The sequence below is a fragment of the Perognathus longimembris genome, chromosome 10, assembly GCF_023159225.1.
Source record: "Perognathus longimembris pacificus isolate PPM17 chromosome 10, ASM2315922v1, whole genome shotgun sequence".
NCBI classification, from domain to species: Eukaryota; Metazoa; Chordata; class Mammalia; order Rodentia; family Heteromyidae; genus Perognathus; species Perognathus longimembris.
Genome location: NC_063170.1, coordinates 300,540 through 322,217, shown reverse-complemented (window position 1 = coordinate 322,217; position 21,678 = coordinate 300,540). Strand labels below are relative to the sequence as shown.

General features: G+C 50.1%; 2 protein-coding genes across 10 annotated transcripts in view; one reads left to right on the top strand and one right to left on the bottom strand.

Moving 5' to 3' along the window:
• Fanca (FA complementation group A) overlaps nucleotides 1-1,409 on the bottom strand; it is a 54,940-nt gene extending 53,531 nt beyond the window's left edge. For all 5 annotated transcript variants that reach the window (XR_007212260.1, XM_048354901.1, XM_048354902.1 and 2 more), the window contains exons 1-2: nucleotides 1,321-1,409; nucleotides 206-315 (exon numbers count right to left, since the gene is read on the bottom strand). Coding sequence is in view for 4 of the 5 variants with exons in the window: in XM_048354901.1 (XP_048210858.1) it covers nucleotides 206-315; nucleotides 1,321-1,357 (147 nt within the window). In the remaining variant the exon portion in view is untranslated. The remainder of the gene's footprint in view (nucleotides 1-205; nucleotides 316-1,320) is intronic.
• Nucleotides 1,410-9,672: 8,263 nt separating this feature from the next.
• The window catches only part of Spire2 (spire type actin nucleation factor 2), a 31,583-nt gene continuing 19,577 nt past the window's right edge, over nucleotides 9,673-21,678 (top strand). For all 5 annotated transcript variants that reach the window (XM_048355084.1, XM_048355083.1, XM_048355082.1 and 2 more), the window contains exon 1: nucleotides 9,673-9,928. In XM_048355084.1, coding sequence (XP_048211041.1) covers nucleotides 9,673-9,928 — 256 coding nt within the window. The remainder of the gene's footprint in view (nucleotides 9,929-21,678) is intronic.

Genomic DNA, 21,678 nt, shown 5'->3' with positions numbered 1-21,678 from the left:
AAATTCACTACTCAACTGTTTTATCTCTAAAGGGACAAATGCAGCCAGCATTTCTTCTCACCTAGTCCTCACCTCAATAGCAGGAACACAATAGAGCTTCCCAAAGATCTCATAAAGGCAAAGTCTTAATTGGGATTAAAAAAAATAATAATAATAAATACCAAGCCTGAAATCTACTTGTAAAGCCAAGGTAACTTTCTCTTACCTCTAGCAAAAGGTCATTCAAATTTTGGTGGCGTCTCAAAAGGTTCACGGCCGAATCCTTTAATTTCTCTTCCCTTTCAGGATCATATTTTTGCTTCTTGACCCTTCCCGCTGAAGAAGAAATCAGTGTTTAAAAGGTATGCGGCTCAATAAAGTGCTTGCCTGGCATGCATGAAGCGCTGGGTTCGATTCCTTAGTACCACATAAAGAGAAAGTGCTGGAAGTGGCCCTGTGGCTCAAAGTGGCAGAGTGCTAGCTGAACAAAAGAAGCTCAGGGATGGGGCTGTGAATATGGCTTAGTGGTAAAGTGCTCACCTAGTATACATGAAGCCCTGGGTTCGATTCCTCAGCAGCACATATATAGAAAAAGCCAGAAGTGGTGCTGTGGCTAGTGTGTGCTGTGGTGCTAGCCTTGAGCAAAAAGAAGCCAGGGGCAGTGTTCAGCCTCTGAGTCCAAGCCCCAGGACTGGCAAAAAAAAAAAAAAAAAAAAAGCTCAGGGGCAGTTCCCAGGCTGAGTTCAAGCCCCAGGCCTGCCAAAAAAAAAAAAAAGTGACATCTATGTCCTGATGAGGACAAGCAGCACTTCTGAGAGATTTGTTTCAAAACCGCACCCTTGACCTAAGCAAGACACCAGCCCACCTGAACCAGTGTGCAATGCAAGGCAGAACCAGCTGCCTCCAGCGAACAGAGGCCCTGAGGGCAGGGAGCCCTGGCTGCCCAAACTGTCACCTACGTGCTACCGAGGACGGGGGGAGGCTGCCACGTCAGGGGTCTACGCGGACAGACGGCTGGGCTGGCTGGCCTCCGGTCGAGGGCACAAATGCCCTACTGAGGCCTGAGGGGCCCCGAACCTCCAGTCTGCAGCGCCGCCCGGTGACGGGGGGGGGGGGGGGGGCGGAAGGAGACGTAGAAGCGGTGCAGAAGGGTACAGGGAGGCCAGGCAGGAACGGCGCGGGAGTGGAGAGGAGCTCCGGCATGTGTAGGAGCCACGCGGAAGACCAGGGGAGACGGCGGGGCGGGGGCCTAGAAGAGGGGGAGACGGCGGGGCGGGGAGGCGCCCGTGGCCGGGCGGGGCACAATGCCACGCACACTGAGGGCGAGAGTCGCCCACCTACCCAGCAGTTGAGCCCAAAGCCTCTTGCGGCCCGGCATCCCCACGCCGGGAGCCGCGTCAAAAACCGGCGAAGTGGACTCGGTCGGCGCGGGCGCTACTAACGCTCTAGGCTCCCGCCGTGAACCCGGGTGCCTTCTCATTGGCCCCCTAGCCGGACACGCACGCCCATTGGTCGGCAGCTGCCCGGCTCCACCTCCTCGCTGCCTTCTCATTGGCTTCAGCCAGGAGCGCGCCTGGGCGCATGGCCGGGGCTGTCCGGCCCCACCCGAGCTGTCCTGTCATTGGCCCCGGCCGGGCGCGTGCTCCCTCCGGCCGGAGGCTGTCTGGCCCCAAACTCGAGAAAGCCGGAGACTCCTCCCTACTCCTCCCCCACCCCCCACCCCGCCACGCGGCGAGTTAGTGTAGCCCCTCTGGAAGCTGAGATCTCAGGATCACGGTTTAAAAAAACCACCTCCGGCAGGAAAGTTTATGAGACTCTCATCTCCAATTAACCACCAAAAAGACAGAAGTGATGCTGTGGCTCAAGTGGTAGGGCAAAAGCAGCTCAGGGACAGTACCCAGGCCCTGAGTTCAAGCAGGAAGGAGACAGAGACAGAGACAGAGAGAGAAAAGAAAGAGAGAAGGAAGGACGAACAGTTCACACACAAAAGAAAAATCTCAATAGTCTATGATACAAGTATTGGGTGTGTCCCAGATCCAAGATGCAGGAACAGTGGTCATACTTCATTGGTGACACACACATTTTCTGCTGTTACTCTCCAAGGGGGCAGAGCCCACACAACCCTTTGAGTTCAGCAGCTGGCAGAGACCAGTAAGGTTGCAGCCCTGTAGCAGACAAGCCGGCTTAGTGTTGCTTATTGCAATTCAGAGCACAGGTTGCCTGTCAGTGTTGCAGCTCTGCTGCCATGGTGGCTATTCATCCTGTCTTCAAGTGGCTGTCTGTGTGTCTCTCCCTGAGTCTAGGGATATCCTGGACCGGGTTGTGATTGATTGTCCCTATTGGATGTTTTGGAAGGTAACACTTCATTGGTTGTGTCATAGAACAGTCTGATAAGTTAATTCCTAATCCATTCCCTCCTGCACACCCTCTCCTCAGGGTCATGGAAAGGTTATTAGAACTAGAAAGGACTAGACAGGTACAGAGAGGCAAGATGTTCCAAAACAATCTTGCTCTCATATCTGGTTCTGGCTTACTAGGCCAAGATGCTATCCAGGGGCCCTAGATCCTAACTAACTTATTCTTTTACTACAAATGGCAACTTAAAAAAAAATGAGGCTAAGTGGCAACCTTTCCAGGAGAAATAGAAAAACATTTTTTGTTGAAGTCAAAGGCAAACCTGTATGCCTATTTTGTGGCGATGCATTATTGGTCATGAAAAAGCCCACCCTGGAACATCATTACAGCTCAAAACACACAAAACTCAATGAATTGGGAGGCCAGATGTGCCTGCAAAAAATCAATGCTATGTAGCAGAGTTCGGAATCACAACAAACTGCTATCACTAGACTCATTGTGGCAGATAACATTGTTCAGTTGAGTTATGCAGTGAGTAAAAAAGTGAAAAGAAGCAGAGGTCTCATATGGTGAGCAGAGTCTGTGAAGGAGTGCATAATGGATGATTCAGAGCTGTTAGCACCAAAGAAAAATTGTTTCAGGGTGTTAGTTTGCCTCAGAGAATTTTCTCAGATTGGATTACTAACATAGCATAAGATATTGAAAAAATGTTGAAGGATTCTGCAGATTTCCAACGTTCTCCAGTTTGTGATGAGACAAAACACATAACAAATACTGTCCCAACTGGCTATCTTCAATGGTGGAATAACTGCAGAGCTCAACACATGAGAGGAACTGCTGTCACTGGAAGCTATACACAGCACCACAAAAGGTGAGGACTTGTTTGAGAGATTGTTTATCAATGAAAACACTTAAGCTAGCATTTTAGAAGCTAAATGACCTTACTACAGATGGAGCAGCAACCATGGTTGGCTCACAAAAAGGGTTAATTACATTTGTCCAAGACATCTCAGTCTTGAGGGGACAGGGGAATGAGGGAGGAGGTAACAAACAGTACAAGAAATGTACCCAAGGCCAAACATATGAAACTGTAACCTCTCTGTACATCACTTTGACAATAAATTTTTAAAAACCTCAAAAAAAAGACATGTCAGTCTTTTTCTTTTTTTTTTTTTTTGGCCAGTCCTGGGCCTTGGACTCAGGGCCTGAGCACCATCCCTGGCTTCTTCCCGCTCAAGGCTAGCACTCTGCCACCTGAGCCACAGCGCCCCTTCTGGCCGTTTTCCATATATGTGGTGCTGGGGGATCGGAGAGCTTTATGTGTAGGAGGCAAGCACTCTTGCCACTAGGCCATATTCCCAGCCCCGACATGTCAGTCTTGATCCAAGTGATTTAATTATATGTCACTGCCTCATCCACCAAGAAAATCTGTGCACAGTAACCTGAACATAACAATGTGATGTCAACAGAACTACTGTGCATACATTTTGTCAAAAGCAGAGGGTTTAACAACTGCCAGTCTGAGGAGTTATTAAATGATCTTAACTGAATACAGTGATCTTGTTTGAGGGTACATGTTAATGAGGTTTTATGAACTGCAAGATGAAACCCTGTTCCAGATCTCAAAGATAGCAAGTGGCAGGGGCTGGGGATATAGCCTAGTGGCAAGAGTGCCTGCCTCGGATACACTAGGCCCTAGGTTCGATTCCCCAGCACCACATATACAGAAAACGGCCAGAAGCGGCGCTGTGGCTCAAGAGGCAGAGTGCTAGCCTTGAGCGGGAAGAAGCCAGGGACAGTGCTCAGGCCCTGAGTCCAAGGCCCAGGACTGGCCAAAAAAAAAAAAAAAAAAAAAAAAAAAAAAAGATCGCAAGTGGCTGTGTGGCCTAGTCTTCATGGTGGAGATTTTCCAGTTATTTCTCAGAGATGAACATCAAGTTGCAGGACCACAACCATCTTCTTAGCTTCCTTCTTTCAGACACGGAATCACTTAAAGCTGTGGAAAATGCAATAATACAGTACACTTCCCAGATCTAGAAGACAACTTTCTATGACACTTGAATATGAGGGTGAATATACAAATATCATTGAAGCTTAAATTTAATGAAAGAGTAAAAGTTTCAAAAAGTAAACAAATGGAATAAAAAGCCTTTGCTACACTGTTTAATATACAAAAAATAGGCTTGATAAGCTACAAGAAGAAACCATCCAGTTAAAAAGTGATGGCGAGCTAAAAGCTATGTACAACCACCCCTCACTGCTTGAATTTTATACATAAGCAATGATGAATTTATCACTTTGAAGAAACATGCATTGAAATCTGCATTAGTGTGTGGACAACAACTGCTGCTGCTCACAGTTCTTTTAAAAATATAGCATAGCTAGGCACCAGTGGCTCACACCTGTAAGCCTGAGGCTAAAATCTGAGGATTGCAGTTCAAAGCCAGCCCAGGCAGAAAAGTGTCTGTGAGACTTCAATTAACCACTCCAAAACTGGAAGTGGCACTGTGGCTCAAGTGGGAGAGTGCCAGCCTTGAGCAATATAGACAGACAGACAAACAGACAAATGAACAAAAGCACAAAGGCCTGAGTTCAAGCCCCAAGTACCAGAACAAAAACAAATGAACCACCACAAAAAAGGCAGAGGGAGAAGGAAGATAAAGGAAAGTGATAGGGCTGAGAATATGGCCTAGTGGTAGAGTGCTTGCCTTGTATACATGAAGCCCTGGGTTTGATTCCTCAGCACAACATATATAGAAAAGGCCAGAAGTGGCGCTGTGGCTCACATGGAAGAGTGCTAGCCTTGAGCAAAAAGAAGCCAGGGACAGTGCTCAGGCCTTGAGTCCAAGTGCCAGGACTGGCAAAAAAAAAAAAAAAGTGATAAAGGGGTTGAAATTGATGGATTGATTAGGTGCATTAAATGCATGTGTGGAAATGTAAAAATGAGTCCCCCACCCTGTGCAAGTAATGTATGCTAATAAAAAAATCTGAAAAGAAGTTAGGAGGAAGAGGAAGCAAGAGAAAGATGTACAAGAAGGAGCTGTCCCCACTGCAAGAGGGGAGGAAAGAAGTCTGAATAAGTTTTCAAATAACTACACTTTTCTACCAGAAGGTGGCACCATCATGCTGATAGTCAAAAGACCACATTGCTCACAAAGAGAAAAATTAGCTAGAGAGACTCAAAACTGAAGAGTCACTGGCGCAGAACAAAACACTGCACAAAAACACAGCACAAGTTCATGCCTGTAATCTCAGCTTTTCAGGAGGCTGAGATCTGAGAATCATGGTTCACAGTTAGCCCAGGCAGAAAAGTCTGTGAGACTCTTATCTCCGATTAAATCACAGAAAAGCTGAAGTGGCACTGTGGCTCAAAGTGGTAAAGTGCTATCCTTGAGCAAAAAAGCTCACGGACAATGCCCAGGCCCTGAGTTCAAGCCCCACTATTGACAAAAAAAAAAAAGAGGCTGAGATAGATATGAGGATCTCAGTTTGAAGCCAGCCCAGATGGGACAGTCTATGAAACTCTTATTTCCAGTTAACCACCAAGGGGATATGGCCTAGTGGCAAGAGCGCTTGCCTCGTATACATGAGGCCCTGGGTTCAATTCCCCAGCACCACATATACAGAAAATGGCCAGAAGTGGCGATGTGACTCAAGTGGCAGAGTGCTAGCCTTGAGCAAAAAGAAGCCAGGGACAGTGCTCAGGCCCTGAGTCCAAGGCCCAGGACTGGCCAAAAACAAACAAACAAAAAGCCAGAAGTGGAGCTGTTGTTCAGGTGGTAGAGCACTAGCCTTGAGCCAAACAGCTAAGGAACAGCAGACAAGAAGTTCAAGCCCCACTACGGGCCAAAAACAAAAATAAATATTAAATTCTCCAAAAAAAAGTATGATAGCAGACTGAAACTTGTATCTACACATAATCTCTTGGAATGGCTAACATGAAGGCAAATATAGAATCACTGTAAAAAGCCCCTTAGGTATTGATATATGTACATCTGTCTCTAGGCTTTAGCCAGATCACTGAAACAGGTATGGGTGGGAGTCAAGCATTTAGGTTTTAAACAAGACTTCCAGGGGATTCTGATGCTAAAGTGTAATGAATGACCTTTGTTCTAGGAAGACAAAAAGTAAATTTGATGATCTGGGAAACTAAAATCCAGTAGTTAGCACCCATGCCCTAAGTCAGAGTCCCAGGACTGGCACACATACACACAACGTTTGATCCCATTTGTGTCAAAGGAGCTTAAAAAAATGTGAAGCCTCAAACATTGCTACTATGGGGTAAATTAAGACAACTTTTTAAAATCTGATATATTGGGTTCAGAATGCAGCTCTGGGGGCTGGGAATATGGCCTAGTGGTAGAGTGCTTGACTCGTCTATATGAAGCCCTGGGTTTGATTCCTCAGCACCCATATATAGAAAAAGTCAGAAGGGGTGCTGTGGCTCAAGTGTTAGAGTGCTAGCCTTGATCAAAAGGAAACCAGGGACAGTGCTTAGTCCCAAGCCCCAGCACTGGCAACAACAATAACAACAGAATGCAGCTCTGTGTTAGTCCTTGCTCACTACACATTAGGCCCTGGATTTAATCCCCAGCACTTTTCTTTTTGTCGTTTGTGGAGCTTGAACTCTGGCCCTGATGGATGTCCCTGAGCTCTTCAGCTTAAGGCTCCACCACTTCCAGCCACTTTTGGTTTTCTAGTGGTTGATTGGAGATGAGTTTCATGGACTTCTCTGCCCAGGCTGGCTTTGAACCACATCTCAGCCTCTTGAATAGGTAGGATTACAGGTGTGAGCCACTTGCGCACAGCTTTCATATCTTTTTTTTTTTTTTTTGCCAGTCCTGGAGCTTGAACTCATGGCCTGAGCACTGTCCCTGGCTTCTTTTTGTTTAAGGTACTCTACCACTTGAGCCATAACATCAGACCCTGGAACTGAGAGGCCTGTATCATGCCCCATCAGCTGTGATACTTTCCTGTAGGCAGAAAGACAATTATAGGTTATAGCAGCAGCCACTGTCTGACTGAAACCCTGGGAAAGCATCCCATTCATTTTGATGATCCTGTATTGTCTGTGCAATCATAAATAGACAAAATTTACAAATGAGGGTTGACATCGTCCAAAAAGAAATGTACTCTTTACCTGACATATAGCTGAAACCCCTCTGACATCACATTTATAATAACAATAAAAAAATTTTAATTACAAATGCTGAGCTGGGCACTGTTGGTTCATGCTGTAATCCTGGTATTCAGGAGGCTTAGATCTAAGGATTGTGGTTCAAAGCCAGGCCAGGAAAGAAGGTCTGTGACACTTTTATTTCCGGCTAACTACCCCAAAGCTGTAAGTGGTAGAGTGCTAGCTTTGAGCAAAAAAGCTCCAGGTAGCACCCAGGCTCTGAGTTCAAGTCCCAGAACCAGCACCTAAATAAATGCAAATGTCTTGGAATGTCTTCAATGGGCACCAAGCACAGAGCTCTCAAGCATTTTTCATCTCTTGATGAGGACACAGAGGGTACATCTCTCCACCCCTTTCTTGTGTCTCAAGGAAGTCTATGGACAGTCTTAGTCTTCTCTACATGGCTTCACTCTGGGACATCATCATAATAATGGGTCTTATTCTGTTGTTTGGATCTTCTCTCATTGTCTAGGTTCAGCTATACTGACCCCTTACATCATCAACCCCTAGTCCAGAAATCGTGCAGCACCCATTCCCAGAGCCTTTCCTGAGCTGTCCAAGGTTCCCTTAAGAGACCTGGGGAGGGGGGCAAGGGGGCAGAAGACCTGACTAAGTCCAGCATCCCTTAGGATTTGTGGCCTTTATCATTATCCCAAAATAAACCTAAAGTACAAAACCACAGTCTCTCACATTTCAGCGTTTCCTCCCTGCCAGGCTGCACAGTAATTGACAAAGAGTGCATTCAGGAGCCTCTGTATCCTGGTAATAGGAAGCTTGGCTGCTCACTGCAAATGGTGTGCTGGAGTCCCTGGGGAGAAGCTGACCTGTTTATTTAACCTAAAGTGGATTTAGAGAGGTGTAAGGCCTTCTCTTCTCTCGCTAGCTGAAGCAGTTCTGCCTATGTCCAGATGAGTGAACGAGGCTGTCTCTAAAATTGCCCTTAGGCCCAACTTTCTCTGACCTTGACTCCAGGCATTTCACCAGTTCTTGCTACAACACTGTGGGCCCTGGGGTCTTTCACTCCTGGAATAAGGCACCTTAGAATGATGTATAATTGTAGCCACAGCAAGAGGCTCGCTTTCCCCCTCCCTGCCATCCGCCCCGCGCGTCCCCTCGCCCCGCGCCCCCCCTCTCCTCGGCCCCTTCTCCCCGCGCGCCCCCCCTCTCCCCGCGACCCCTCTTCTCGGCCCCCTCTCCCCACCCCGCGCCTCCCTCTCCCCGCGCCCCCCCTCCTCGGCCCCCTCTTCCCCCCGCGCCCCCCCCTCGGTCCCCTCTCCCCGCGACTGCCCCTTCCTCGGCGCCCTCTCCCCGAGCCCCCCCTCCTCGGCCCCCTCTCCCCCGCGCCTCCCTCTCCTTGACCCCTCTCCCCGCGACCCCCCCCTTCCTCGGCCCCCTCTCTCCGCGGCCCACCCGCCCCCTCTCCCCGCGCCCCCCCTCCTCGGCCCCCTCTCCCCGAGCCCCCTCTCCTTGGCCCCCTCTCCCCGCGGCCCACCCGCCCCCTCTCCCCGAGCCCACCCTCCTCGGCCCCCTCTCCCCGAGCCCCCTCTCCTTGGCCCCCTCTCCCCGAGCCCCCTCTCCTTGGCCCCCTCTCCCCGCGCCCCCCTCTCCTCGCCCCCTCTCCCCGCGCGCCTCCTCTCCCCGCGCGCCCCCCTCTCCTCGCCTCCTCTCCCCGCGCGCCCCCCTCTCCTCGCCCCCTCTCCCCGCGCGCCCCCCTCTCCTCGCCCCCCTCTCCCCGCGCGCCCCCCTCTCCTCGCCCCCCTCTCCCCGCGCGCCTCCTCTCCCCGCGCGCCCCCCTCTCCTCGCCCCCTCTCCTCGCCCCCTCTCCTCGCCCCCCTCTCCCCGCGCCCTCCTCTCCCCGCGCGCCCCCCTCTCCTCGCCCCCTCTCCCCGCGCGCCCCCCTCTCCTCGCCCCCCTCTCCTCGCCCCCTCTCCCCGCGCGCCTCTCCCTCTCCTCGACCCACTGGCCCCGCGCGCCCCTCTCGCACCCCCCTGCTCTCCCCAGCCGTCCCCCGCCTTCCCGGGCGGCCGCTGGCTCGGGGCGGGGCCTCGGGGCGGGGCCTCGGGGCGTGACAAAGCCGGCGGGCGGCGCGGAGCCCGCCCCGCGCTCGGCGGAGCGTCGCCCCGGCTGTTATGGAGACCCGCGGGCGGCGATGATGGGCGGCCATGGCCCGGGCGGGCAGCGGCGGCGCGGCGGCCCCGGAGCGCGTGGGGGGCGCGGCGCGGCCCGAGCCGTGGGAGCTGTCCCTGGAGGAGGTGCTGAAGGTCTACGAGCAGCCCATCAACGAGGAGCAGGCCTGGGCCGTGTGCTTCCAGGCCTGCCGCGGGCTGCGGGGCGCGCCGGCCGGCGGGAGCCGCATCCGGGACACGGCGGACATCCTCCTGCGCAGGGACGGCTCGGTCGGCGCGCGGCGGGAGCCGGGTGAGGCGGCGGGGGCGGGGGGGCGGCGGCGGCGGGAACCGGGTGGCGGCGGTGGTCGGGCTCCGGCCGGCGGGAGCCGGGTGAGGCGGCGGGGGGGCGGGGGGGCGGCGGCGGCGGGAACCGGGTGGCGGCGGTGGTCGGGCTCCGGCCGGCGGGAGCCGGGCTCCGGGCGGTTCGAGGGCGCCCAGGGCACTGGGCCTCGGCCGCCTCACTCCCACTCCCGCCCCTCACCGCTGCGAGATCCCGAGGCCTCTTCTCCCGCGCCCCTCCGTTGGACCCGGAAGGCCCCTCTCCGCCCGTGGGCGGCACCACCCTGGGGCCTAGTCCCGGAGACTCGGCGCCTCCTGCGGCTGCTCACAGGTCCAGCCTGAGCTCGGAGTCCCCGACGTCGGGGTCGGCTTCGAACAGCCTGGTCCTCCAGAGAGGCCTTGGCGAGTGGCCGCTCCGTGTGAGGAGCCCGGGCCTCCGGACAGGAGAGGGGCCGCTCCGTCAGGACAGCCCGGGCCTCCGGACAGGAGAGGGGCCGCTCCGTGTGAGGAGCCCGGGCCTCCGGGCAGGAGAGGGGCCGCTCCGTGTGAGGAGCCCGGGCCTCCGGGCAGGAGAGGGGCCGCTCCGTCAGGACAGCCCGGGCCTCCGGGCAGGAGAGGGGCCGCTCCGTGTGAGGAGCCCGGGCCTCCGGACAGGAGAGGGGCCGCTCCGTGTGAGGAGCCCGGGCCTCCGGACAGGAGAGGGGCCGCTCCGTCAGGACAGCCCGGGCCTCCGGACAGGAGAGGGGCCGCTCCGTCAGGACAGCCCGGGCCTCCGGGCAGGAGAGGGGCCGCTCCGTCAGGACAGCCCGGGCCTCCGGGCAGGAGAGGGGCCGCTCCGTGTGAGGAGCCCGGGCCTCCGGACAGGAGAGGGGCCGCTCCGTGTGAGGAGCCCGGGCCTCCGGACAGGAGAGGGGCCGCTCCGTCAGGACAGCCCGGGCCTCCGGGCAGGAGAGGGGCCGCTCCGTGTGAGGAGCCCGGGCCTCCGGACAGGAGAGGGGCCGCTCCGTCAGGACAGCCCGGGCCTCCGGGCAGGAGAGGGGCCGCTCCGTCAGGACAGCCCGGGCCTCCGGGCAGGAGAGGGGCCGCTCCGTGTGAGGAGCCCGGGCCTCCGGACAGGAGAGGGGCCGCTCCGTGTGAGGAGCCCGGGCCTCCGGACAGGAGAGGGGCCGCTCCGTCAGGACAGCCCGGGCCTCCGGGCAGGAGAGGGGCCGCTCCGTGTGAGGAGCCCGGGCCTCCGGGCAGGAGAGGGGCCGCTCCGTGTGAGGAGCCCGGGCCTCCGGGCAGGAGAGGGGCCGCTCCGTGTGAGGAGCCCGGGCCTCCGGACAGGAGAGGGGCCGCTCCGTGTGAGGAGCCCGGGCCTCCGGACAGGAGAGGGGCCGCTCCGTCAGGACAGCCCGGGCCTCCGGACAGGAGAGGGGCCGCTCCGTGTGAGGAGCCCGGGCCTCCGGGCAGGAGAGGGGCCGCTCCGTGCGAGGAGCCCGGGCCCGGACAGGGGCCGCCCGCTCCAGGCTTCTTGGTTGAGCTCCTTCTTGGTTGAGCTCCTTCTTGGTTGAGGCCCTCAGCCCTTGCACCTTGAGGGTGCTGGTGGTGCAAGCTCGGCTTCTGGATGGCCTGCTCCATCCCCGGGTGAGGGTAAGGACAGAGCTTCCCTCAAGGTCTGTGCATTCTGGGTTTAAGTGTGAGAGCAAGGCAAGTATGTAAAATTTGGGGGACAACCTGCCTTTTCGGATCGTAATCATCAATAGGAACCAACAATTAAGCTCTTGAAAGGAATTTAAAGGCTCTTTCAAGTGGTGAGTTCACATCTATTCACTCTTCCTCTGAATTTTCTTCCCCGGAGGACTGTAGTCTCCTATGAAGCCCACGATGGTTTTACCCCCGAAGTTGATACCCTGTTGGGAGCACAAAGGAAAGCTGTGTGTTGTAGAGGAAGACTGGCCTCCCTCCAGTCCTGGGAACTGTGAGGTTTGAAGAAATTCTTTGGAGCAGGTTCAAGTAGAAGACTGGAAATGGAAAGGCTAAGCCAGGCAGAAGCTGTGGCCAGAGCTGCTTTTCTAACAGGGAGGTTTCCATGTCCAAGAGTGCTCACTGTGTCTCCCCAAGCCTGTAGCAGAACTTCTTGTTGGTTTCTTCCAAGACATCAAAGTGGGCCATCTTCAGCAGGTTCCCTCTGTCCTCCAGGGTTGTATCTCCCTTCTTCCTGGTGGCCATTCCTGGTCATTGTGTCACCAGATAAGACTTAAGAGGATTCTCTCAGCTTCCCAGTTTCTACTCAAAATTCAGGAATTTGAGAGCCACATGAGAAAAGTATTTCATGGTGTCTTGCAAAAAGGAGTGTCTCAGAGGTAGGAGTTTTTATTTTATTATTATTGTTTTTGTGTTGGTACTGGGCTTGAACTCAGGGCTTCAAGCTCTTGCTTAGCTTTTTTTCACTCAAGGGTGACACTCTACCATTTGAGCCACACCTCTACACCTGGCTTTGTGTGTGCACATGCATAGTGTGCATGCCTGTACTGGGGCTTGAACTCAAGGCCAGGGCACTATCCCTGAGCTATGTTGCTCAAGGCTAGCTTTCTACTATTTGAGCCGCAGCTCCACTTTCAGCATTTTTGGTGGCTAACTGGAGATTAAGAGTATCATGGAGGGCTGGGTTGTAACTCAGTGGCAAAGCGCTTGCCTAGCAAGTGCAACATCCTAGGTTCGATCCCCAGTACCAAGAAAGAAGAGTGTCATGGACTTTCCTCCCGAGGCTGGCTTCCAACCATGATCCTAAGATCCCAGTCTCCTGAGTATCTAGGGTTATAGGTATGAGCCACCTTGCAAGGTGGAAGTTCTTACAGGACTTATTTAGTATAACAGGATAAAGAAGAGAGAAATGGAAGAAAAAGAAAAGATGGAGAGGGGAGCCTAGTGGCAAGAGTGCCTGCCTCGGATACACGAGGCTCTAGGTTCGATTCCCCAGCACCACATATACAGAAAACGGCCAGAAGTGGCGCTGTGGCTCTAGTGGCAGAGTGCTAGCCTTGAGCGGGAAGAAGCCAGGGACAGTGCTCAGGCCCTGAGTCCAAGGCCCAGGACTGGCCAAAAAAAAAAAAAAAAAAAATGAAAACATGGAGAGGGCTGGGAATGTGGCTTAGTGGTAGAATGCTTGCCTAACATGCATGAAGCCCTGGGTTTAATTCCTCAATACCACAACAACAGAAAAAGCCAGAAGTGGCGCTGTGTCTCAAGTTGTAGAGTGCTAGAGTGAGCAAAAGAAGCTCACAGGCCCTGAGTTCAAGCCCCAGGACTGGCAAACATTTGCGCGTGCGTGCGCGCGCGCACACACACGATGGAGAAACTTGTGATTCTTATCTGTACCTTTTATGTTTTCTGGGCTGGGAGAATATACCCTAAATTCTTAGACAATAGTTTGGAGTAGGTAAAATGGGTACTCTTCTAAAACACAGAGAAGAGATCTAGCTAGGCCTGCTTAAAATACCAGTACAACTTTAGGACTTCCTTTTGCCAACCTTGCCTTTTTTTCCATTCTGTCTTTTTACCTGTCTCCTCACCTACATCCTGTTTCAATCCCTCCAGCATCACTTCCTTGCTGGAGGGTGGTGTTCAAAGCTCAGGCAGAGCATTCTATGTTGACAGAGTCCAATTTCACTTTCTACTCTACATGACCTTTGGCTTCTATTCATAGATAAGTCTCACAAAAGTGAGATTTATGATTTTCTCTTTCTTTCCTTCCCTCTTTCTGTCTTCTTTCCTTCCTTCCTTTCCTCCCTCCCTCCCTCCCTCCCTTCCATCCCTCCCTCCCTCCCTCTTTCCCTCCTTCCTTCCCTCCCTCCCTTCCTTCTTTCTGTCTTCCTGTCTTTCTTTCTGGAAAGATCTAGTGTTTTAGATGAAGCTACTTTCTCTAGGCCTCTAGGCTGGTCTCCAACTCCTGGGCTGTAGTGCTCCTCCTACTCAGCCTCTCAAGGGAAGGGACTACAGAGACTTTCTGCCTCTGTAGAATGAAGAAGAGTATAATTACCTGAACATATTGACTGTCCTTGAATTTAGTAAATCAGCTGAAACTTAAGACTGAAGGTGGCTAGCCCAGCATATTTTTTTTGTACTTCAGATCAGTGAATTCACTAAAAGATGCATGTGGTTTCTTCCTGTAAATAGCAGTCAAGAAAACGTCCACACTTCATTTTTCAGCATTATAGTCTGATTTTGATGCCAAATGAATTTCTTAATCCACTGCATTGGGCCCCTTGTATCTGTCTTATGCCAAGTACCAGTGAATCTAGGCAGAAAGTAAACGTTTCAAAAAAAAACACAAAAAAACCTGGGAGGGGCCAGGTGTTTGGCCTAGTGATAGAGTGCTTACCTAGCATGCATGAAGCCCTGGGTTTGATTCCTCAGTACCAACATACACAGAAAAATCCAAAAGTGGCACTGTGGCTCAAGTGGTAGAGTGATAGCCTTGGGCAAAAAGAGCTCAAAGACAGTGTCCAGGCTCTGAGTTCAAGCCCCAGGACTGGCAAAAAAAAAAAAAAAACCTGGAAAAAAGTTATCAACTAAACCATTACTTGAAGGAATGAAAAATACTAACATACAAGAGGTAGTTCTCTTTTCCATGTTAGACTAGACATGATGACTAGAAGAAGCTTCCTAATCTTGAGTCTAAAGACTTAGCTCCCCACCCACCCACCCTCCTTTTTTTTCAAGTGGGAAAATGAGAAACTTTTTAACATGTGGAACAATTATGATACTGAGGTTTGAACTCAGAGTCTTTTACTTGCTAAGTAGATACTCAACCACTTGAGCTTGATCTGTGTAACCAGCCTATATGCACAGCTTTGTGTGTATGTGTGCTTGTCCTAGGGCTTAAACTCAGGGCCTAGGCACTATCCCTGAGCTCTTTTGTTCAAGACTAGCACTCTACCACCTGAGCCACAACTCCACTTCTGACTTTTTTCTAGTGATTAATTAGAGATAAGAGTCTCATGGAACTTACTGGCCTACCTGCTTCAAACCACAATCCTCAGATCTCAGCTTTCTGAGTAGCTAGTATTACGGGAGTGAGCCACCAGTGCCCCATGTGCAGAGCTATTTTTTTCTGTTTATGTGGTGCTGAGGAATTAAACCCAGGGCTTTGTGGATACTAGGCAAGCACTCTACCACTAAGCCACATTCCCAGCCCCAAGAGCTGTTTTTTTAAAGAGGCCATCATTGAAACCTCATCATGGGAAAGTGTTGCTATTTAAAACTAACCCAAGTGCCAAGCATCAGTGGCTCTTGATCCTTACCTTTTTTTTTCGTATATCTGTGTGTTGGTACTAGGACTTGAACTGAGCCACAGCTCCCCTTCTGGCTTTTTGTTGGTTAATTGGAGGCAAAGTTTTCATGGACTTTTCCTACCTGGTATGGCTTTGAGTCTCAGATCTCAGCCTTGGAAGAAGCTAGAATGATGGGCATGAATCACCAGCACTCAGCTCCTTACCAAATTTTGATGCTAAACCTTTTTTTAACCCCATCTTTTGGACTTGGGGATGCACTTCTGGACATTTGTGTTGTAGTTTCCACCTGCACTTCCTTCTGCCATCTTATGCCTATATATCTAAGTCTGGCTGCACCACAAGCCGCCCCTCCCCCCTGCAGCACATTATTAGGCTTCCAAGGGCAGTTTTCCACCCTGATTCACAGGGCCTTCCTAGTTCTGCTGTGTTACAGCCCTGAATTGCCAGTATGAACAGCATTAAAGGTAGTCCATGCAGAACCGGACCATGGTGTTCACAGGTCTGTAACATCTTTTTACTCTTTATCCTCATTGGTGCTGAAGAGCAGGTTCTGGCAGATCACAGAGCAATTGCAGCAGATGCCCAGGGTGCAGTAGGAACAAGGGAGTGTTCATAAGGAAGCCATGGCTCAGTCCAGGAAGCACAAGGGTGTGGTTACATTTTTTCTGTATTACTGTTACTGCATGTGTGTGAACTAGGCATCTGTCCTATGCACTTGGGGGTGTTCACTATGTCTCCCATCCTGTGCATCCCTCTTGGGAGCTGAAGTGGGTCCTTAGCTTTTGAGAGTGCTGGACCACTGAGGTGCGGAAGGTATGTCCTGCCTCTTAGCTGATAGAGCCCCTAGCTCCACCAATAACCAAGGATACCTGTTTAGCTTGCCCTCGTTTTTTTTGTTTTGTTTTGTTTTTTTTAATAGCTGTGTAGGTGCTGGGAATATGGCTTAGTGGTAGAGTGCCTGCCTCGCATACATGAAGCCCTGGGTTCAATTCCTCAGCACCACATATATAAAAAAAGCCAGAAGTGGCGCTGTGGCTCAAGTGGCAGAGTGCTAACCTTAAGTGAAAAAGCTCAGGGACAGCACCCAGACCCTGAGTTCAAGCCCCATGACCAACAGGGGGGAGAAAAATACACACACACACACACACACACACACACACACACACACACATTACTTGATTTATATAACTGTAACCCCTCTGTATATCACCTTTGTAATAACAATTAAAAAATTGCTGTGTACACACATGTGCCAGAGAGTATTGAGAGGCATCCTGTGGTCATGGTGGGTAGATCAGAGCTGGTTAGATAAGTGAAATTCTACAAGGCTGGGCAGTGTTGAGCTTATTTCTCCTTCAAGATCCCCACTATAGAGAGAACACTGTAAATCACAATGAAAAAGCTTCATCCAGGGTCCACAGGAAATCCCAGATCAGACATACTGATGCAGCCCCAAGGAACAGGAGTTTAGCAAACATCCCCTAGCCAGGGGCTTTCAGGCTCTCTACAGACTTCCTGGTTGTTGTATTTCCTCCTTGAGCTCTCTTACCTGAAAAGGGGGAAGCTTTGAAGCATGTGGCAGAGTGTCTGGTGTGACCACATGTAGGTGTGAGATGGGTATATTGTTAAACTAGGTGTGTTTACAGTTAGCTTTCCCCATTTAGTTTCACCTCTGAGCAAGGCTTATCTCACAGGAAGGCAGTTCAAGTGTGTTCTTTTCTGTGACATTGCCTGTGCAGGGTATCTGTCCCAGAAGACCCCAAGATACATTTAGCCCAGGTGCCTGCCCTAGCTGGCCCCTGGCTGCCTATTTGATGACAAGCTCTGTACTGTGCTTCTGGAAGAACACTTGAGCAGACTAAGGGGTCCCAGTGTCACCTGTAAGATTCAGCATCTGATAAGGTCCATGGGGCCCTGTATCTTCCCACACTTACCTGCTGCCACCCACAAAGAGTAATTTGTATGGCCCACAAAACAGAAGACTGCTTTTAATTGAGTAACAGGGGTACTGGAGTTGTGGGAAACACCCAGGATCTCCTTGGCTTTTCAGACTGTTTGGTCCTATTTAGTGTGTTAATTTAATGTGTCTGGTCATTAACTGACTTCTCAGAGGCAGTTCTCTAAGTGAGGTGTAGGTATAGCCAAGGAGGAAAAGATGGAAATCACATCTGTCCATTCCAAGTGAATACCATATTCCAGTTCTTTGTCCTTGCAGTTTCCCCCACAAGTTGGGAAGCAAGAGGAGAGGGTGGGAATGGCTCAAAAGAAAAGTATGTGGGTTTCCTTTGTTCACAGATTTCTACAAACTTGCTTGGCTTAAAACAGCATAAGTGGGCTGGTAATATGGCCTAGTGGTAGAGTGCTTGCCTAGCATACATGAAGCTCTGGGTTCAATTTCTCAGCACCACATAAACAGAAAAAGCCAGAAGTGGTGCTGTGGCTCAAGTGGGAGAGTGCTAGCCTTGAGCAAAAAAGAAACCAGGGACAGTGCTCAGGCCCTGAGTCCAAGCCCCAGGACTGGCAAAAAACAACAACAACAACAAAAAAAAACAAACCAAAAACATAAGTTATGTGTTGAGCCCTGTTGGCTCATACTTAGAACACTCAGGAGGCTGAGATCTGAAGACTGAGGTTCAAATCCAGCCCAGGCAGGAAAGTCTATGAGACTTGTATCTCCAACTAACCACCAGAAAGCTGAAACTGAAGCTGTAGCTTCCAATGGTAGAATGAAAAGCTAAGGGATAGTGCCTAGGCCTTGAGACCAAACCCCAGTAATGGCAAAACAAACAACTCTTAAATTTATTTTTTTCTAGTTTAAGGGGCTAGGAATCCAGAATAATTTCTACCTTAGGTTAGCTTCATCTAGTAGTCCTACTTCATCTACTGTCTCATCCACAGGCTCTGAGATTACAATTTAGGCAACACTAGAGCCATTGTCCTGCCAACCACAGAGGGGAAAGATCGGAGGACACTGTCCACCTCTAGTTCCATCCTTAGTATCTAGTGTTAGTATCTCTTTTACCTTACCTCCCTTTGCTTCCTTTCTTTCCTCCTTCCCTCCCTTTCTTCCCATCCACCCTCCTTCCTTCTCTCCTTCCGTATTTTTTATGCATTTCAAGGAAATTGTAAATGGCAATCAACTTTCCCTAAATACTAAGCACACATTATTAACCTGAGTTTAGTATTTTTCAGTCTTGCAGAGCTGGGGATGGAACCCAGTGCCTTGTACATGCTCAGCAAATACTATACCCATGAGCCACACCCCAGCCTCCTACTTATTTATTAACATTTGTATATAATAAAATATATGAACCCTAAGTGTGCTCTCTGATAGCTCTCTGCATTTGTAACTTTTACTGCCCACCATACTAGAAGAGCTTCCCAGGGTCCCAGTTCAATATGTATGTGCACAGCACCAGATGAGTCTTGTTCCAAAGCTGCTCAGGACCTCAGATTGTCATGCAAATTCTGGAATTGTAGTGTTGCCACTACCCTTATTCCACCCATGCATAAGTGGGTGTCAGAGTCCCTGGTGAGTTCCTGTTTCCCACCTCCAGAGTATCTAATCCCGCAGGTCTGTAGTGAGTCTGATACATCTGACAAGCTCTCAGCAGGATCAGTGCCTCTGGTTTGCCATGTTTGGATTCAACACACCACAGCACTAACTGGTCCTCAAGCTTTTCACTTGAACAGTTTCAGTGCCAGGTTACTCGTGCCATGTTCAGAACACTGGAATAGTCAGTAAGGGGGACAAGTTGCATTATTGGTTCAGCCTGGAGTTGGGCTAGCCCAGGTTGAATCTGAGCTTGGGCATGTTCTTCACTCTTTCCAGGATTCATAGATTAGGTTAATAGCACCATGCATCATTAATGGAGCAAGAGTGAAAACTCTGTTAGAAGGGAAAGAAAAACAGGGTGTAAAATATCACAAGAAATGTACACACTCCCCTATTATATGTAACTGTACCCTTTTTGCACAACACCTTGTCAAAAAATTTTTGTTTAATAAATAAATTACAAAAAAAAAAGAATGTAATCTTGTCAACTCTCTAAGCTGCCTATTAGGGACCATCAGTGATGGGGTCTGGGTGATGTCACCAGGGGCTGGATAAGGATGCACAGCAGTAGCACAGAAACAGGATCTCCCTTGTCCCCCTGTGTGGGACGAGGAGAGAACACTGTGTACTTGTACTTGGAGTTGTTAGTGCAGTCTTAGGGAAAAAGCCTCCCCGATTTGGGTCTCCTCCAGATGTGGGTCTATGACTGGGTTCCTGTTGTGGAGGAGACATGTCCTAAGAGTCCCATGTGAGTGGTATGAGTACCTGGAGCTGATCTCACCTGCTGGTCTTGTGGAAGTGACAGGAGAAGGTGGAGGAGGGGACATACCTGGGTCCCTTTGCTCCACAGAGCTCTCTGTTAGCTAAGCAAACACAGGACTCTGACTCCAGTTTCTTCCTTTGGGTGTGTCTCTCTCTTTGACCAGCTTCTGAAGGTTAGTGTTTGATCTATCTTTTATAATTCATTTCTTGATAATGGAATAAGCATTTATGGGTAGCTTACTAAATGCCAAGCACCAGGTCTGTTTTTAATTTAACCCTTAGAATCACCTTTGTGGTAGGTGATATCTCTATCATGAGGGAAGAAAAGCTGCTTAGGCAAACTGGGTAAGTTGTTCAAAGCCACACTGGCAATTTGGCTCTATAGTCTGTTGGCCCCTGGTAGCCTCCACAGCCTATACTTAGACCTACAAGATAATGTATGTGTTGGATGTTTGCTCATCCAAATCTATTTCTTTATTATGTAGTACATCCACATGACTCAATTCAGATGTAAAGGAAAGAGGACTGAAGAGTCCTGTGCTACCAAGTCTCCTTTGTGGACAGACAGTGGAATGAATATTTCCTGCACATGCCAATATGCAGGCAGGTGTATGCCCTCCTGAACTCAGGGATCCTTTCTGCTTTTCTCTTCAGTGGGTGACTTGTATCCAAGTCAGTACAAAGAGCACCTTGAGTGGTGGTTTTTTGGTTTTGTTTGTGGGGAGGGTGTTGACACAAGCTCTCATTATTACAAGCTGTCCTTGTACTTGCCTCTCAAGTGCTAGGCAGTCTTACCATGGACTTTTGCACAGACATTCCTGTTCTGTCTCCAAACTCAAAAGGTGTTCAAGGGCAGGAGTTCCCCTAGCACCATCACATGACTGAGTTCTTCACATCCTTTAGGTATCTATACTAGCTGATAGTGACTCACATCTATAATCCTAGCTACTCAGGAGTATGAAATCTGAGGACTCCAGTTCAGAGCAAGTCCAGGCAAACTGATCCTTAAAAGATTCTTTAATCTCCAAGTAAGCAGCAAAAAGCTGGAACTAAAGGTGTGGCCAAAGTGGTAGAACTCTAGCCTTGAACATAAAAACAACAAAAAAGCAGTACTTCCCCAAGTCCATGCAACTGATGACATAGATTCATGAATACTTCATTTTGGCAACATTTTGTTAACATGTGGCCTGTTTAGGCATTAAGAGTAAAGATATCCAAATAAGAAAGCTGCTTAGCATCTAAGAACATAGAAAGGACATGCTCAATCTGCAAAAAATATGAAGGAGCTAAGCTGCTAGACTGTCGGCCTGCCCTGCATTGCCTTCCTGATGCTCAGAATAAATTAGGCACTGGCCTCTTCCAACAAGCACCTTTGTTCTCCCTCTGATTTCTCCTACCTTCCCATTGCCTGTACCTAGTCAAACACCAAACACGGTCTGGGGACACAAATCCCCTAACTGTGCTGCTTGCCAATCACCTTTCCAGTATCTTACTGCTATTAGGGAATAGATTGTTTGCCATTATTTTAATGGACCTCACATTTATCTTTGGCAATCTTCCTGGTTCTTGATGCATTTTGAAAATATTTGTGGAGTTAGCCAGTTCACTTTGAAAACAATTTCATGGTTCATGTTTTTATATCGCACCTCATTCCAGAAAGAACTTAAGGCATCTGAAGTTCACATAGTAGCACAGTTCTACCTGCATACATAAATTCAAGGAGCTTGTGTGAGTGGGTTTCTGTGGCCCACTCCTGGTAACCTAAAAGGCCTGTGGATACACCTTAAGGAACAGCTATTAGCACAAATTCTGAGGTTTCCAGCCTGCCTTACTCTGCCACCATTATTTATTAGTGATATCTTGGAGCCTAGGAGTACACACTTCTCATCTCCTCATCTGTGAAATGGATGCCCAAGATACCTGCCTCCTGGATTATAGTGAGTGAACTCTTATAAAAACAACAGGCACAGTTGATTATTCATGCCCATAATCTTAGCTATTCAGGAGGCTGAAATCTGAGGATCATGGTTCAAAGCCAGCCCAGACAGGAAACTCTGTGAGATTCTTATTTCCAATTAACCACCAAAGAAGCTGAAAGTGGCGCTGTGGCTCAAGTGGAACAGTTTT